Source organism: Vitis vinifera, chromosome 15, assembly GCF_030704535.1.
Source record: "Vitis vinifera cultivar Pinot Noir 40024 chromosome 15, ASM3070453v1".
Lineage (NCBI taxonomy): Eukaryota > Viridiplantae > Streptophyta > Magnoliopsida > Vitales > Vitaceae > Vitis > Vitis vinifera.
In genome coordinates, this window is record NC_081819.1 from 16909162 (window position 1) to 16927154 (window position 17993).

General features: G+C 35.1%; 2 protein-coding genes across 3 annotated transcripts in view; one reads left to right on the forward strand and one right to left on the reverse strand.

Annotated features, from left to right (window-relative positions):
* The window catches only part of LOC100259843 (protein ELC), a 63468-nt gene extending 51421 nt beyond the window's left edge, over positions 1-12047 (forward strand). For both annotated transcript variants that reach the window (XM_059743241.1, XM_059743242.1), the window contains one exon: positions 11966-12047. The gene's annotated coding sequence lies outside the window, so the exon portion shown is untranslated. The remainder of the gene's footprint in view (positions 1-11965) is intronic.
* On the reverse strand, positions 7071-11457 carry LOC109123862 (retrovirus-related Pol polyprotein from transposon RE1). Its single transcript, XM_059743041.1, has 3 exons — positions 10206-11457; positions 9991-10091; positions 7071-9543 (listed from the first exon to the last, which is right to left on the reverse strand). The coding sequence occupies exons 1-3, from the start codon at positions 11455-11457 to the stop codon at positions 7078-7080; spliced, it is 3819 nt and encodes a 1272-aa protein (XP_059599024.1). The 3' UTR covers positions 7071-7077.
* Positions 12048-17993: the final 5946 nt, after the last annotated feature.

The window sequence follows — 17993 nt, forward strand, 5'->3', positions numbered from 1 at the left end:
GCTTTGAGAGTCGTTCGTTATTTGAAAGGTACTCCGGGTTAGGGTATCTTGTTACGTGCAGATAGTGATCTGTCCCTGCAGGGTTGGTGTGATTCTGATTGGGCAGGTTGTCCAGTCACTAGACGCTCTTTGTCTGGATGGCTTGTGTTTCTTGGACAATCTCCTATTTCTTGGAAGACAAAGAAGCAACACACAGTTTCCCGCTCGTCTGCAGAAGCGGAATACCGAGCTATGGCAGCAGTTACTTGTGAGCTCAAATGGTTGAAGGGGTTGCTTCTGAGCTTGGGTGTGCACCACCCAAAGGCAATCAAGCTCTTTTGTGATAGTCAGTCAGCCCTTCATATGGCCAAAAATCCAGTATTTCATGAACGCACCAAACACATTGAGGTTGATTGTCACTTTGTTCGGGATGCGATAACAGATGGTTTGATTGCTCCGTCATATGTTCCTACTATTACACAATTGGCGGATATTTTTACAAAGGCTCTTGGAAAGAAACAATTTGATTATCTTTTTGCCAAGTTGGGCATTTTTGAACCTCATGCTCCAACTTGAGGGAGGGTGTTGAGATATTATGATATATTATAGGAAAGTAGATATTATGATATATGTTGAGATATTATGATATATTCTAGGAAAGTAGATATTATGATATATTCTAGGAAAGTAGTTGCTATTGTTTAGGATTGTTTCCTAAACTCACGGTTTTCCCTTAATTAGGTTTGCTTGATGTACTATATATTTACTGGATGAATATCAATTAGGGTGAAGCTTTGACCCTTTAATCACACTTTACAGAGTATCAAAGGTAAAGGAAGAATATGTAACATAAAATTCTGGCAAAAATTTATTCTTGTGCCCTGGTTTTAAAACCAGACTTTTTAACTATTTTAAGACAAGAAAATGCTCATATCATTGAAATAAAACAAGGGATTTTATATCCTAAACAATTATTTAAATATTTTCCTTCCTAGTAACTTCTATGTAACGCCAATAGGATTTTTTACTAGATTTAATTTTAAAATGGAAAATGATGAAACATTATTAAACCAGGCACTATCTAGGAGCATATTAATCAGATTTTAAAACTATAAAAGAAGTAAAATTTAACGGATTAGCATTTCTCAAAGGTACGAGTCTCTGCTTTCTGATTTTAAATCGCAGAAGGTACAAAAACTCAACTTCTTAAGCAACAAATTCAAATTTAGCAATAAAAACAATATAGGTCCCAATAGTTCATAGCTCTAATTTTACAACAAAAACATATTAGTTATGCCAAAAAAAACTTATTTTAATGTCGGATTCTTTTATTATTATTATTATGCTAAAGTAGTAGAACCACAATAAGAGAATAATTTATAAATTTATATTATAATTATTTTTGAAAAATATTATATTTTAAGAAATATATTCATAAAAATTCTTTCAATGAAAATTTAATAAAAAAAAAAAATACATGTCATACTAATAAAAGCCATATTAACATCCTGTGGACCTCGTATTTCGGCTCATTGCGTTTCCCACTCGATGGTGAGCTCGATTTTTATTTTTTAAAAAAATTGATTTTATTGATTCAAAAATGCCTTGGAGTCGCCACTTATTTTTGTTTTATTTTTTAAAGGGTAAACAAAATAAGAAAGAAAAACCCTAAGTGTGACTCCTTGTTTTGGAAAAGGTTGGTCTACGAAAAACCGGATCGGGTTCGGGGGTCAGGTTACTTATCGGGAAGGTACGGTAAAGACCGTAGCACCCCTCTAAGTCCCTAAAGTCGGGTCTCTACTAATAAAATGAAGCAATTGGGACAATTGATGAGAAAATCAATGAATACTCGAATTGATCATGCACATATGAGTATCAAAATATGCATAGAGAATAACCAAAATGGAAGTGGATGCATACCTGATCAGCAAACGGCAACGCGCTATCACAAAATGGGGTTAGTGCATAGTAATGAACATAAAGTATATCACTCATATCACCCAACCAGATAAAGAAGCACCAATATCATGCATGATATTATTTCAAATTCACTTTTATTTTGATGAAAATTTATTTGATGTGGGGCCCCCACCAAAGCCCGATTATTTTTGCATGAACCAAATCCGTAAATTCCATTATTCAGAATTACAAAATTTGATTCTTTGCTTATTTCAAAACATTTTTAAAACAGGGGAGGTGTGAAAATGGCTTGCCAGAAAGAAAGTGGCAACCAATTTTTATTAAAAAAAAGATTTCTAGAACCTAAAACACTAAAGGAGAATGAAGATTTGAGTTATTTAGAAACCGGATTTTATTTTGAAAGGCATGGGCTGCAAGGATGGGCCTGGGAAGGATATCCATGCAAACTGGGATTGCTTGTCAACCTAAAGTACCCCTGAGTCTATCCTATAAGGTGGATGGGTGCAGTTGCCATCTTCCTTGAATGCACCCTCATGTTAACTTCGCAACCCCCCTCATCTGATGTGAAGTTACCATTGATATTCAACAACTTAAATCCAGGTTCGTTTGCAGTTTCTGTAGTTTCAAAGTCACAAGCTTTTCAACTACTTCAGAAATTTTCCTCTCAACAGTTCTTTTCGAGCGAAACAGATGCATGATCTAACAATCTGATCGAACACAGGAAACCATTGACAATCAGAGGCTTGCATATATTCAGCTCGAGATGACTATGTGATCCACCATCAGTTTCAGCAAATGTGTCAAGTGCAGCCGGTGTTTCGGAATTGTCTTCTGCTGTAATGGATGATTAATTTGCTTCTCTAGCGACTGCTCTAGCTATCTTTATATCAAATCTTCTTTTTGTGTTCGATCCATCCTCTGCAATGGTGCCTCTTTATACCAGCTAGTTTATTATAGGGCAGAATGCATGTGACACGGCTGACTCCGTATCTTACTTGTATATAATACCCACTAAACCTTCGCCCCGACGTTGTTTGAAAGGTTCAGATATTGCAACATGCATCCTTCTGACGTTGGGCTGGAACACAAGCTTTCGGTATAGCACCAAATATAACCTCATCAAATTCAAGGAGCGCCTTCCAATTCTTCCTTTCTTTCTTTTGTCTGCATCCCGTACGTAAGATCCTGCAGCTAGCTTCCTTGCATAAACTCTTACAAAATTAAGGGACCCCCACAAAGGAGTCATTCATAATTTGGAAAGCTTGACCAGCAAATGGTTCTTCATCACTCGCAGCTCTTTCAACTGTCACCTCGGGGTTCTCAGGGTCAGTTCTTTTCATTGCCGGTAGGTTCAATGGTGAAGGCAAGTAATTTATAACTGCATCAAGTAGTGGATGAACTCTCTTATTTTTAAACGCTGAGCCACACAAAATTGGGACAAAGCTGGCTGAAATGGTTCCCTTCCTGATTAATTTCTTGATAGTTTCCTCATCAGACTCAACTCCTTCCAGATAGCCTTCCATAGCTTCATCATCCAATACCTCTTCTCTTCACCACTTTAGAGAGAGGAATGAGAGCTTTATTGCAAATCGCAGCCGTTTTCAATTTCATTAATCCATATGACGCCCGTTAGTTTGTGGACCTGCCCGTATTCAATGATCCACTGCCTCCACCTCAAATCAGTATCTAATCTCTTGCACTCAAGAGCATCATTAGCTGAACGTCTACCAACTCCAACAGGTACATAATGAAGTGAGGTTCCGACCCCAGACTGCGAGAATCGTCCCCTATATCCTCAAGCCCTTCGAGCCCTACTCCGGTTCATGTTCCTTTCTCGGATAGCCAAATTCAGTTGAGCTCAGATGCAACCTCTGGGAATGATAAAATCCTCTATGAATAGATGATCTCGAGCTGCCAGAAAATAACTACAACTCAATCCCAGGTGGCTTTGCTTTGCTGCTTGACATAGGGTCAAACCCACCTCAACGATTAGATTGCCATGAATGTTGGAGATATGCCTCGCCTTTAAGAACTGGATAGTGGCTATGTTGAGCTCAGTTCTGCTCTCGAAATCTGAGGGAAATGTAGGGAGAGCCTGGGAGATTTCACCAAGGAGAGACCACGCACAGTAGGTCTTCAATCGCATGTGAATGAGAAGGAATTGAGCCGAGAATGAGGTGGTGGTTATGGCCATGCATATGAAATGGGTATGAATGGGTTAGTGGGTACGAGGCAACTGAGTTGAAAGAAAGTTAGGATGGATGTGGTGGTGAGAACAATGTGGAAATCTAGAGAGAGAAATAGGTTTTGAAGCTGTAGTCAAATGAGTATATGCAGGGGAGATATGTGACGTGGGTATGGCAGATAATGGAGAGAAGGTGTTTTAGTGGTATGGTCAGATGGGTATGAACAAACGAAGTGGTGATAGAATGAATAGGAAAGCATGCATGTGGTTAGTATGGGACATGGGTATGAAAGGCAGAGTAGAGAGAGAAAAAGTGGTGAGGGAATAATGGGCAAGAAATGGTGGGTTGGATACATGGTATACGGGTTGGATGGACATGAGGTATGGCAGCCACTAGGTTTAACATCTCCAACTCCCCATCTCTGGTTCATGTCTGTCAATTTCTTCGAGCTTTCCTTGCGTTTCCTCATAGTGATAGCCCTATAGATTTCACTCGTGTCGGCATGTAGAGACTTAGGTCTGAGATTTGCATGCCCCACGAAGGTCAGTGCAGTAACCTAGGCGTCCTGAACCATTAACGTTCATGAGATGTCCATTAATTCCGACGCTGTTTCCGGCCATGAAAAACCAAAATCATATTCGCGAATCTGTTCAGCCACGGTTCTGGAGAGGAAAGTAAATGCTCTTTGCTGGACAAGGATGGAGTGCACATTTTTACACAAAGCTCGCGACCAAGGTTTTCTGCGGTTGCTGCGCGTGCACTCTCTAGACGGTTAGCGCAGCTATAAGCGTTGGACATGGCGGCATTTATCATAGTGCTTGAGTCCTTCTGATCATGCAAGCTTCCTTGACTATTGAACCTGCTTCATTTCTCGAAGTTTGGACTGGAGCAGAGGAACCGAGGGAATGGTCCAGACATTAGCATGCATCGCGGGCAAGCGAGAAACACCAACAGCAAGCAGAACATAAAGAGCTCCAAAACTATCAGCACATAATACCCATAGAATCATCATTTCTTCAGGAACTATTTCATCAATAAGTTAGGAACAAGCAATATTCTGCCAGGCTCGATTACTTCCATAGAATTTCCAATTACATCATGACCCGTTAATACCCGTAGTGATGCATGACACTGACTTAGAATCTTGAAGAAGCCGATAACCCAAATCCGATGCTCTAAAATAAGGTCATTCATAAAGAAAGCACGCTGAACACCTCTTCTATACTCAAATAGGATGCAAGACAAAACCAAAGTGGTGTCATTGAGCCAACTGAGCCTCCTTTGAGCTGGATCCACTTCCTCACAGCTCTTATATTGATTAAGGCCCAGAAACAGAGCAGAGAATGGATGGAGTATGAAACATAAAAGAAGATGAGTAGAAGTGATTCTCAGAGGTTTCATTTCATGAATCATCCATGAACCCTCTGATTAGGTGAGAAAATCCATTTTAAATACAACATTGAGGCACATTCATAATAGAAGCAGAGTATACCAAAATCAGCAATGGCAACCGTGAAAGCAAGATTTCATCCCAACAAACTAAACAACATTCAAAATATCAACAGCAACTATGGAGGAGCAATAAGAATCAAAAACTAACAATAAACCTTTTGCTTTCATACCTGAGAGTGTCGATGTTCTGTTTAGCTTCAAACGATCCTCAAGCACTACTCCAAAATACCTCTGTAAAACGATCTCCCAACACCTCTTCTCCACTCTCTAATCTCTTCCTCTATCCTCTTCCCTCAGGCCAAAATCTCTCCTGCTCACCCCCCCTCCTCTCTCTGTTTTTCTCACCTTCTCTCTACTCACCCCTGCTCCCTTCAGCTCTCTCACCTAAAAAAATCTCTAACGGCCTGCTCAGAGAGCTCCTGCAGCTGTCAGCCTCCCCCGACACCCCCATGCAGCTGGCAGTCCTCAAAAATATCTCATAACTGCCTGAAGAATCACTTTACAGGTGTCACCACCTGGTTTGCCTCTCAAATCCACTACTTGATCCTTCAGCAGCCTGTCAAGAGGCACCACGCGGCCTCCTAAAGCTGCTCCACCTGGCAAAATTTGCTACAACAATTACCTCTCTTATTTATTATTTCATTTATTCATATATAGTGAATGGATAAAAAATATCACTCTCATATTATATTTATACTAAGTTTAATTTTTAATTTTTCTTGTCATGTGGTTCTAGCTTGTAATGATTCCAGCACTTTACTTGATTAAATAAATTTAATTCTCTTATATATATATATTTCATAAAAAAAATTGTATTTAATGTTTTATTCCAATATTTTCTTAATTTTATTTATAACTAATTTTTTTTATACTTTTATACTAAATCTTCATTAATTAGAATCCTTATATCAATAATAATATTTTTAGATGATTAGAAAGAAATATGAGATTAAAATTGAGGGGTTTTTTTGTTTTTTTTTTTGGTGAAGAAATTGGGGATTTTTGTTTGGTTATCTTCATAGCATAGGAAAGAAAGAGAAAATAAATTTCTTTCGAATATTACAATGGTTTTTAAGGGGTCTTGAGACCGAAAATGTGCTTTTTAACGGCTCGAAAATTTCTACAGTTTAGTTGTCAATTTGGAGACACATTTGTTGTTTTGTTGTGAGCATGTTGTAATAAAATGTTATGAGCTTACAGGGGTTTGTGTTGATTTGCAAATATGTCTTGTCTCTATTTTGTTTGGTATAAAGTTTAAATCTTTGAGAGGGATAGTTTCTGTTCAAGAGAAAGAAGAGTGGTTGTCGGCAAGCAAAATGCTACTCTGTTTGTGTAGTTCCCGTTTGATAGAATTCTTAAGAAAGAAGATTCTGAAGAGAAGATAGTGGAAAAGGTTATTGGAAGATTGACAGAAAAGCTCTGCTCTACACTCTGTTTTCTCTATTGTATTTCTGCAGCTTAAGTATTGTTACAATCTGTTACAATCTGTTAAGCATGAGCTATCAAGGTTAAACCAAAACTAATTCTTAACTGATCCTAACTAATCTTCTCTAACATCCCCCCTCAAACTTAGGGTAGAAAGGTTTTCTATCCTGAGTTTGTGTCTGAATTCAATAAATTGAGTTGAGGAGACTGTCTTTGTCAATACATCTGCAAGTTGATCAGCTGAGGGGACATGGCGAACTTCTACCTCCTTCCGAATGACTTTTTCACGAACAAAATAGAGATCAAGCTCTATGTGCTTTGTTCTTGCATGAAGAACAGGATTTGCAGACAGCAAAACCGTGCTAAGGTTATCACACCAAACCAAAGGAGGCTTAGCTAGGGGAAGTTGCAACTCACTCAACAATGACCTTAACCATGTGATTTCAGCTACCAAACCTGCAAGACTTCGATATTCAGCTTCAGTGCTAGACCTTGAAACAGTATGTTGTTTCTTGGATTGCCAAGATATCAAATTTGGTCCCAAAAATACACAATGGCCTGAGGTTGAGCGTCTATCATCCAAATCAGATGCCCAATCAGCATCACAAAATCCAATTAAATCAAGGTTGGATGATTTCTTCAAATGCAAACCATGCTGCAAAGTGCCTTGTAAATATCTCAAGATTCGTTTCACAGCCTTCCAATGCTCCTCTGTAGGATTCTGCATAAATTGACATACTTTGTTCACACTGAAGGAGAGCTCCGGCCTTGTGATGGTCACATACTGAAGAGCTCCTACTGTACTCCGATAACCATGTAAATCCTCCACAGGATCACCATCTCCAGCTCTCAATTTTAGACCAGTGGGCAGGGGAGTTCTGGCAGGTTTGCAATGCACCATTTTTGTCTTTTGGAGCAAGTCTCGAATGTATTTAGTCTGGGATAAATGTAGTCCATTATTGGTATGAGAAACTTGTATTCCTAGGAAATAATGTACTTCCCCGAGGTCTTTCAAGGAAAATTCTGAGTTCAATTGAGCTATGAGGGAAGTAATTGCAGCTGTGTCACTACCAGTGACCAAAATGTCATCAACATAAACCAAGACATAGGTAATATGACTAGGAGTGAACCTTAAGAATAGTGACTGGTCAGACTTGGCGGATACAAATCCAAAGCTCAATAATGCTTGATGAAGTTTCTCAAACCAGGCTCGTGGGGCTTGTTTCAAACCATACAAGGCCTTATGAAGTCTACAAACCAAATTAGGATTTTGCTCATCAATAAACCCTTGTGGTTGTTGCATGAACACCTCTTCTTGCAAATCTCCATTGAGGAACGCATTATTTACATCCAGTTGCTTGATTGCCCAATTCCTTGAGAGAGCAATGGTGAAGACAACTCTTATTGTAGAAGGCTTAACGACTGGACTAAAGGTCTCAGTAAAATCAAAGCCAGCTTGTTGGTGAAAGCCTTTGGCAACCAATCGTGCTTTATACTTCTGAACAGTGCCATCTGGATTTTCTTTAGTTTTGTAAACCCATTTGCAACCTATAGCTTGTCTACCAGCGGGTAAAGGAACTAGTGACCAGGTGTTGTTTCTTTGTAATGCATCATACTCAGCCACCATAGCCTTTTTCCACTCATCTTGTTGAAGGGCAGCTGAAACACTTGAAGGTTCTCTTACTGCAGCAATAAAAATTTTGGGTTTAACAATTCCACTCTTTGCTCTAGTAATCATTGGATGAGTATTATCAGCATCCTTGGCAATTGTCCTAGTCACACTTGCATCTGCAATGGAAGAGATAACATGTTGTACAGGAGTAGCAACTGGATTAGAAACAACTTGTGCAGGTGTTAGAGTAGTATCAGCACTATTAGGTGCATGTGGGTGAGTGGAAACAATATTATCCATTTCACTTATTGGTCTAGCTGAAGAAATGGGAGAAGTAGGAGCTGGCAGCATTGTTGGAGACAATATTGGAGGAGAGGCTGAAGGAGACAAATGAGAAGTAGAAGGGGAAACAGTGGAAGGTAAACAAGATGAAGCTTGAATAGTTTTAGAATAAGGGAAGGAGGTTTCATTAAAAATGACATCACGACTAATATAGACTCGACCACTAGAAGACATACATTTGTAACCCTTGTGTTTTAGACTATAGCCAAGAAAAGTGCATTCTTCACTCCTGCATTGAAGTTTATGGGTGTTATAGGGACGTAAGTTGGGAAAACAGGAGCAGCCAAAAACTTTGAGGAAGGAATAGTCAGGTATGGACTTGAACAAGACTTCAATGGGACATTTGTGATGAAGTACTGCAGTGGGAAGCCTATTTGATAGGTAAACAACAGTCCTAAATGATTCATCCCAAAATTTAAGGGGAAGAGAAGCTGTATGGAGAAGAGTTAAACCATGTTCAACTATGGTTCTATGCTTCCGTTCAGCAACACCATTTTGTTGTTGAGTGTGTGGACAAGAAACACGATGTACAATGCCATTTTCAGCAAGATAAGATTGAAAAGCACGAAATTCACCTCCCCAGTCAGTTTGCAAGGACTTGATTTTTAAATCAAATTGCAATTCCACCTGAGTTTTGAAGTTAACAAAGGTTTTGATAGCTTCAGATTTATTTCTGAGTAAAAATATCCAAGAAAATCGTGAAAAGGCATCCACAAAGTGAATATAATACCTATATCCATTATTAGATAATACCGGGGCTGGACCCCATAAATCTGAATGAATTAACTCAAGGGGTTTGGTATAAGTTGTATGAGACAAAGAGAAAGGAAACCTATGTATTTTACCCAAGCAACAAGAAGAACAGAAGTTGGAGTCCATTTTATTTATATGGGCAACATTACATTTGGACAGAACATTTTTAATTGTTGCAGCCGAAGGATGCCCCAACCTTTTATGCCACAAATCAAAGGTAGATGACAAAGAAGCTGTACAAACAGAAGGAGACTTCGATAAGCTTTGAGTTGGTCTGAGAGCAAGATGTGAGGAGTCAAAAGCATACAATCCATCTCTAACCTTCCCAACCATTAGAACAGCTTGGGTTACCTGATCCTTGACAAAACAGGAATCAGAATGAAATTCAAAAAATACTTTATTATCCTTTGCAAATTTGGAAACTGACAAGAGATTTTTGGTAATGGAAGGTACATGAAGTAAGTGATTAAGTAAAAGAGGTTTAGATGAAAAAGGAGATAAGAATTCAGATTGACCAATATGCTTAATGGACAAACCTGTTCCATTCCCAACATGAACCTGATTTTGCCCAGCAAACTCAGCACTTTTCATCAGATTTGCAGGATTAGGTGTCACATGGTTTGAAGCTCCAGAGTCCGGATACCAATTGTCATCACTAAAAGCTTCAGAAGTTGGGATAACACCATTTATTTGGGGTGAAAAGCTGAAATAAGCCCGAGGAGAAGGGTTCCTGCCTGACAGATTCTGTGGTACCTGGAAAGTATGGTCAAACCTGTAATAGCACTGTGCTACTACATGACCTATTTTACCACATAGTTGGCATGCTGGTTTCTCATTCTGATTATCAGAGTTCCAAGGAGGTCTTGCTTGAAAATTACCTCTGTTTCCTCTACCACGAAAACCACCTCTATTGCTTCTTCCATTGTAATTCCAATTGAATCCACGACCACCATTGAAGCCACCTCTACGACCAAAGTCTCCACCTCGTCCAAAACTACCATTGTAACCTGAATGATTACCTTGAGAGTTAGCAGCATAATAATCTTGCTTAAAACGATTCCCTTTTTCTACAGCGTTAGAGTTTGCAACATGAGCAGAAGGAGAGGAGTCAAGAGAACTGTTGTTCTTCTCAACTCTGGATTCATGAGCCATCAAGAGAGCTTCAATTTCTTCAACTGAAAAATCATCATTCCTCAAAATGACTGAGGTAACGAAAGACTCATAATCATTGGGTAAACCATCAAGAATTGATTCAACATGATCTTTGGTTGACAAAGAAACACCAACAGATGCAAGTGAATCAACACAAACCTTGATCTTGGCAAGATATTCATCAATTGTTGAACCTCCCTTCTTGGTATGCTGAAGTTGAGTCTTGAACTGTTTCGCCTTGGCTCGAGTCTGAGACGCAAAATATTGCTCTAATCGTCCCCAAAGAAGAAAGGATGTATCACAGCCAACTAATCGAGGAAGTATTGACTCAGAAACAGATGAGAGAAGCCAAGAGAGCAGTAGTTGATCCTGTTGTTCCCACTCGAGGAATTCCTTAGTTGCTTTTCCAGATCTCGCATCTTCTCTGGTGAGAAATTGAACTGGTACTTCATCATCACTAAACACAAATTTCTGTAGCCCATAGCCTCGAATCGCAGAGACGATTTGTTGTTTCCAGATCAAGAAATTCTTGTTATCAAGCTTCACGGACAGTGAGTGATTGAAGTTAATTGGAACAAAACGAGTGGAAGACAAAGCATTAGGGTTTGCTATTGCAGGACTGATATTGGCCTCCATTGAAGAAGACTCACCGCTCTGATACCATGATAGAATTCTTAAGAAAGAAGATTCTGAAGAGAAGATAGTGGAAAAGGTTATTGGAAGATTGACAGAAAAGCTCTGCTCTACACTCTGTTTTCTCTATTGTATTTCTGCAGCTTAAGTATTGTTACAATCTGTTACAATCTGTTAAGCATGAGCTGTCAAGGTTAAACCAAAACTAATTCTTAACTGATCCTAACTAATCTTCTCTAACACCGTTAGACCTCTCTTCAAAAGGTTGTAATGCCCTATTTTCTGTCCAAGTAGTCTCTTTCAGGCCTCCTAGTGGACTATAAGCATTCCTCCACCGAGCTATTTTTGCTGCAAGGACATCATCGTTGTCTCGCCAAATTGTGATTGCAGGCTTCGAGCTGTTTTACACAGAAATATAGGGTAGGAATGATATGATTTAAGGATAGTTTATTGTGAAGATATGTGAATTTAATTATTTTTCCTCTTCAATTTGCCATGGAATTTAGATCAGTGATTTGTGTTGAGAAAATAAAAGAATCTTTGATGTCAAAACATGTTATGATCTATTTTAATTTATGCTTTTGGATTCAAAACGTTTTCATGTCTACAATGCTTTGATTGTTTATTACAAGGTTATTTAGTTCAATTCTCTCTCATGAGTTGTATTTCAAGAAAAATAATAGTTTCATATATGTTTCCATTTGCTTGTCCAACGGCAAACTTTTGTCATCATCAAATAATTCATAAGTCGTTTTGGATTTGTTCTGTAACTTAGGTTGCATTTGGATATTTGGTTTAGGGCATTTTGATACATGGATTTGCAGTTAAATTTTTATTTTTGGTGATTAATTCCCTTTCTCTTTGTTCTTCAGCTTTCTTGATTAGATGATGCCAAAGTTTGTAGAATTTGAAAATTCTACATAATAAAATGTGGGTAAGTGCTAAGTTTTTTATCCTCCTTTTTTAGCTATCAAAAGACACATGCAAAGAAAGAAATTATGGCTATGTTAAGAATTTTCTAAGAAGTTGCAAAAGTTTGTTTTGTTGCATAGTGTTGATATGGGTGTTTTGAAATTACTTGAGTTTCGGTTGCCAATGTGTTCCAACTTAAAGAAAAATAAGTAGAGAGGATCACAGACCTTCGAATTTTGTTGAAGGTTTTTTTTTTTTGCCTTAATATATCTATATAAACTGTTAAAAAAATTAAATTTAAAATTAAAAAATTAAAAAAATTGTATAAAATTTATTATAAAATATTATTATTATATATAGTATTCAGTATATAAAAAATATTTTTATATATTATATAATATAATACAACATATTTCAAAGAATATTATGTTCATTAAATATAATATTTTATTAAAAATAATATATTGAAATATACATATTTTATCCTATTAACCAAATATAAGACTTGGGTTTGACAACATATGATTTATGGGCCATAGGATTATGAGTATGATGGCATTGTGGAGGGTTAAACTTTTATAGTAATTATTTCTAAATTCTTTTAACAAGTTATGTTTCTTAAATTTTGTCTTTTGAAGGGCTCGTAATCCCTTTTGGCTGATGCAATGGTAAAAAAATCAACTCTCCCACCACCAAGATAAGAAATTCAAATTATTGAATATAATTCATAATGCATAGGGAGATTATATTTCTATGGATTCAACAATTAATAAGCCTACTTATTTAGATTATTGTCTCTATCCAGTTATCCCGTTTTTGGATTTACTTATGGTGCGCTTAGTTTGGAATTCATCTTATATTTTACTTATTTTCAATTTTTTAATGTTAAGATAGAATTTTTTTTTTGCAAAAAAAAAAATATTTTTAAAAATAAAAAAATAAAAAATCTTTTGAGCCATAACTTGATTCTCTTGTTATTCTTATTTTTAACCATTTTTTAAATGAGAAATTAGGTCTTTTTTGGTGGAATTGTAGGAAGTGGATTGAATCGAGAAATTTATTTACATCAGATTATGTTTTACTAGAGTCTTGAGAGATGTAGCTAAGTTGGCCTATAATAAAAAATGTAGCCATGTAAACGAACCATGTTGGCCCGGGCCATTCTTAGCTTGGCCTAGTGGGCCTTCGGAATTGCTCCAACATGAATTTCGACGTCAATTTCAGCCTTTTACATTCATAATTATACATTTGTTTTAACTATTTTTCACAAATATTATATTTGAAAAGTATATTTCAATTCATTTTTATATTTAAATAAAAATTATTACTATTTTAATTATTTGTATCCAAATCATACCCCATATATTTTGATTTATCTTACAATGTTTCAATATAATAGGAAAGTGCAAATAAAAATACCCCATTACAAATACCTTCCAAGATTTATTTAAAATTCATAGAATTTTTTAAAAAACTTTAAATATCAATAAAATTGTTGATTCATAATAATTTCACTTAGAATTCATATATTTATATATATATATATATATATATGAGGGAAAAAAATTAAAATCCCTACCCTTCCCATTTAATTTTAAGAATTTTTTTTAACTTCAACTACAAATTACATTGTTTATTCAAAATAATTTCAATTATAATTGTTGGAAATTAGGAGGTTATGATTATGAAGAATTGTTGTTCTTAATTTCTATCTATTATAAGTGTAATTAATATAAATAAACACTATTATTGCTATTTGAAGTATAAAAAAATTCTTCAAATTAAAGCAAATCGAAAATTTGAAATGTACGAAAAATATGATGAATAATAGTGTTTATTCTACATATTGTTGATACCTTCTTCAATTTTATAGTTTTTTTTACTTTTAAATTATTTTGTTCATAATTTTCATCAATCTAAATGTAATTAGTATGAATAAACACTATCTTGTTATCTGGAGGAAAAAATGATTAAAGTTTTAAAAAAAATGCAAATTTGGAGATTACGAAAAATGTGATAATTCGTTATATTCTTTAAACCTTTTTCAATTTTGAAGTTTTTCACTTTTTACTTTTTATTTTTCATAATTTTCATTAATTTTATTGTTATTAGTATGAATAAATATTATTATTATTATTATTTGAAGTAGTGAAAAAAATTTTAAAATTAAAACAAATGTAAATTTGAAGGTTATGGGTTTTTACTTTTACTTTTACTTTTATTTTATTTTTCATAATTTTCATGATATTAAATATCTTATTATTATAATAATGTATTGTTGATAATAGAACATTTGTACTCTCTCATTATATAATATTAACACTTATTACCATGTATCTTTAATAATAGATTCATATTGATGTAGAATATAATATATATAAGTTTTATTCAAATTCAACTTTTATTTATTTTATATAATATTAATATTTATTTAATACAATTTTATATTAAACAAATACTAATGCTTTGTAATCAATTAAAAATAAAACCTCGGGAGAAAATTAATGATATGTGTGAACATAAATTTATAATAAAAGTATATAAGTATAAATTTATTTATTCTTGATAATACATGGATATAGATTCATTATTGATTTATTAATATAGAAAATTATTATAAACTCCTTTATTTAAAATTTTCTCTACTATATTTTTTATAAAATGTTTTTAAAAATTATGTTGTATTACACATATTATTTTTAACCCGGAAATAATAAAAAAGGCAGTAGCATTGGTCTCATATCATAGTTGTTGAGGGATCAAAGACAAGCATTATTCAAAGTTCTCGGTTTATTGACTCAGAGTGTCTCAAGGAATATCGGTCTTGGCGTATCAATTTGGTATCAAGCGATACATAAAATAAATTAATTAAAATTTTTTAAAAATTATAAAAATGTTATGCAAATTATATAAAAAAAATAGATATAATTAAATAAGCTTTAAAAATTAATAAAACAAAATTTGTTCACATTTAACTTAAAGCTATTTATAATAATACTAAGAATTGGGGATTTAATTCTCAATCTGCCATACAACCTGTCACATACCATCCATATCATTTTGGGACTCAATCATTTAATTTAATTTAATATGTTACCATCATCAAATCCTATCTCATCATCTCATGCCATCAATGTGTAAATCCATAGAAAATGCATTTTTTACTTTACCAATTTGGGCTCCCCATCTCCCACCCCGCACACAACCGTCGTTGTTAAGACCGCAAACAGACGACACCACCTACAATTGCAAATTTGCAACTATGCAAGACTGTGAGGGGTTGCCTGGCTAACGTCGCCGTTGTAACATTCAGTCCACTTGACGAGTTACCACCATCGACGCCAAAGCTCCACCCTTCGGTAATGCTCCATTTTAGGAAAATCAGGTAAGTAAATCCTAAATCATGGCCTCATCCTTCGGTGGTTTCTCCTCTTATTTCCGAACGGGTTAGGGGTTGGGTTTTTTCTTCTTCGTCTTCTTTGATCTTCTGGGTTAAAAGCTCCAATTTCAGAATTATGGGTGTTTGCTTTTGAAAGGGAATCTCTGTTTTTTAATTTTATTTTTGAAAATATTCTGATATTTTATTGTGATAGGAAAGAAAGAGGAAATATACCCTAGATCTTTGTTTGGTTTTCGAAATTCTTCTGTTTACTGATCTTCTGTCTTTTTTGTTTAATGGATTTATATACCCTAGATTGGTAGAAATTAAAATGGGTATGACACAAGATTTCCTCAAGGTTGTTTATCAGTATCTCTTGGAGTCTGGAGGAATTTTAAGCGTCTCTGCAAGTATTCCATTAGCAGGTGTGTTAAGGAGGTTGGTTTTCATTTGTTTCACTCAATTGTTGTACCTTCTGCACTTCAATTTCTTGTAACAAAGTATAATTGTAGTATGATCTGTCTCTTTTATTAGGATTTTTGTAAGTGTTTTTCAATTTTGGTTGGATCTTGGAATGAGTGGTTAGCATATTTGGGTTATGAGAAAATGTGGGAAAGGAAAGTAGAGAGTGAAGTGCCATGTATTGAATTTTCTATTGTTTGGGAACACAGAAAATGCAACTTCTAAATATATATTTTCCTTGGTTTTTTTTGTGTAAGAATGGGAAGGATCAGCACTTGCTATTAGTTAATATTTCCTATATTCAGAGGATATTACCGAGAGGTAGTTGGGAGGCCCAGCTAAACAATATGCAAAAAATATGTTTCATTAGTTCAATCACAATTCTATCGTATAAAACCATATTTGCAATGAAACATGTCATAACCATGTGGGTATTCCGGCGAAGAATAATCACCAACAATGTATAGGGAAAAAGAAAAAGGAAAATAACAATAATCCCATTAGTCAAAATAGAACACTTAGATGACAGAAATTACAAGAACAAAATATGTTTTTTGCTTAATCTTTATGGGCCAAACCTACTCTAAACGGGGGGTCGTTGCGCTTCTTGTCCTCCTTCCCTATTGGTGGTGTTTTGATTCTTGATCTTGAACATGTCAAAGTTATAAAATGTTTTATCCCAATAGTATGCTATTTTCACTAAGAACATGGTCCATATGACAAGGAGGAACCATCCAAAATATGGGATCAAGATCAGGATCAACAAAGCTGCAGCTACTGTTCCACTTAAGAACCAAACATGACCCAAAATAAGGAGATATCTTCTATCATCTTCAACTTTGACAGTTTCATCAGAATTAAGGATTTCATAAATCACAACCACCATGAAAAATATAAATGTTGCAAACAAGGAGATTCGCATAGCTATATTGTGTTGTGCAAATGGTGAAACATTCTCATAATGGTATTTTGCAAGGGCAGCTGAACCCAAAATCGCAAGGAAAGAGATGAAAGCTGATGAAGTTCTGTCATGAAAACAATAAATAAATAAGTAGGAAATTCAATTAGATTTGTGAAAATAAGATACTAGTAGTACTAATTAAAAAAATGAGATAAATATGATCAAATCAATCCTTTTATCTAATTTTAGAGAATATTATATAGTATCATCTAAATCAATTATAATTTTAAAATATTAAAAGTACATCATATATGAAGAACAACACTTTGTGTTTTAGTGGATAAAACATGTAATATCCAACATGTATATTTGAAAAGCAAATAATTGAGATGAAAATTTAACCTAAAACTAGAGTTTGAAATATTAAGTGCTCACAAGTAGAAGAGCGTTGAGGGAAAAGAGTGATGCCAACAGTGGTATTATTTTTATTGAAACCCATATATGAGAGAATTTTAATGGGTTAAGATATATTTTCAAATGAGTATATATTAAATGAAGGCACACACATAGGTTAAATTTAATTGATGAATACTTGTGGTGAAAATTACTAAAACATAAAAGTTGAAGGAAATGATTTAAAATGAGTATATTGAATTAAACAAATGGGTTGAGTAAGGTAAAAGAATATCGAAAACAGAATGGAGATGAACAGAGTAACAAAATGGAAAAGGGGCATGAGGCAAAAGCCGTTGGGGCTTTTGATACAAGAAAATGATGGGGAAGAAAGTAGGAATCATGTGTATGGCATGATTAACCAACCATAAAATAACAGAACATGAGAAAAGGCGGCATACCGTGGTGTGGCCATGGCAGATATTGTAGATG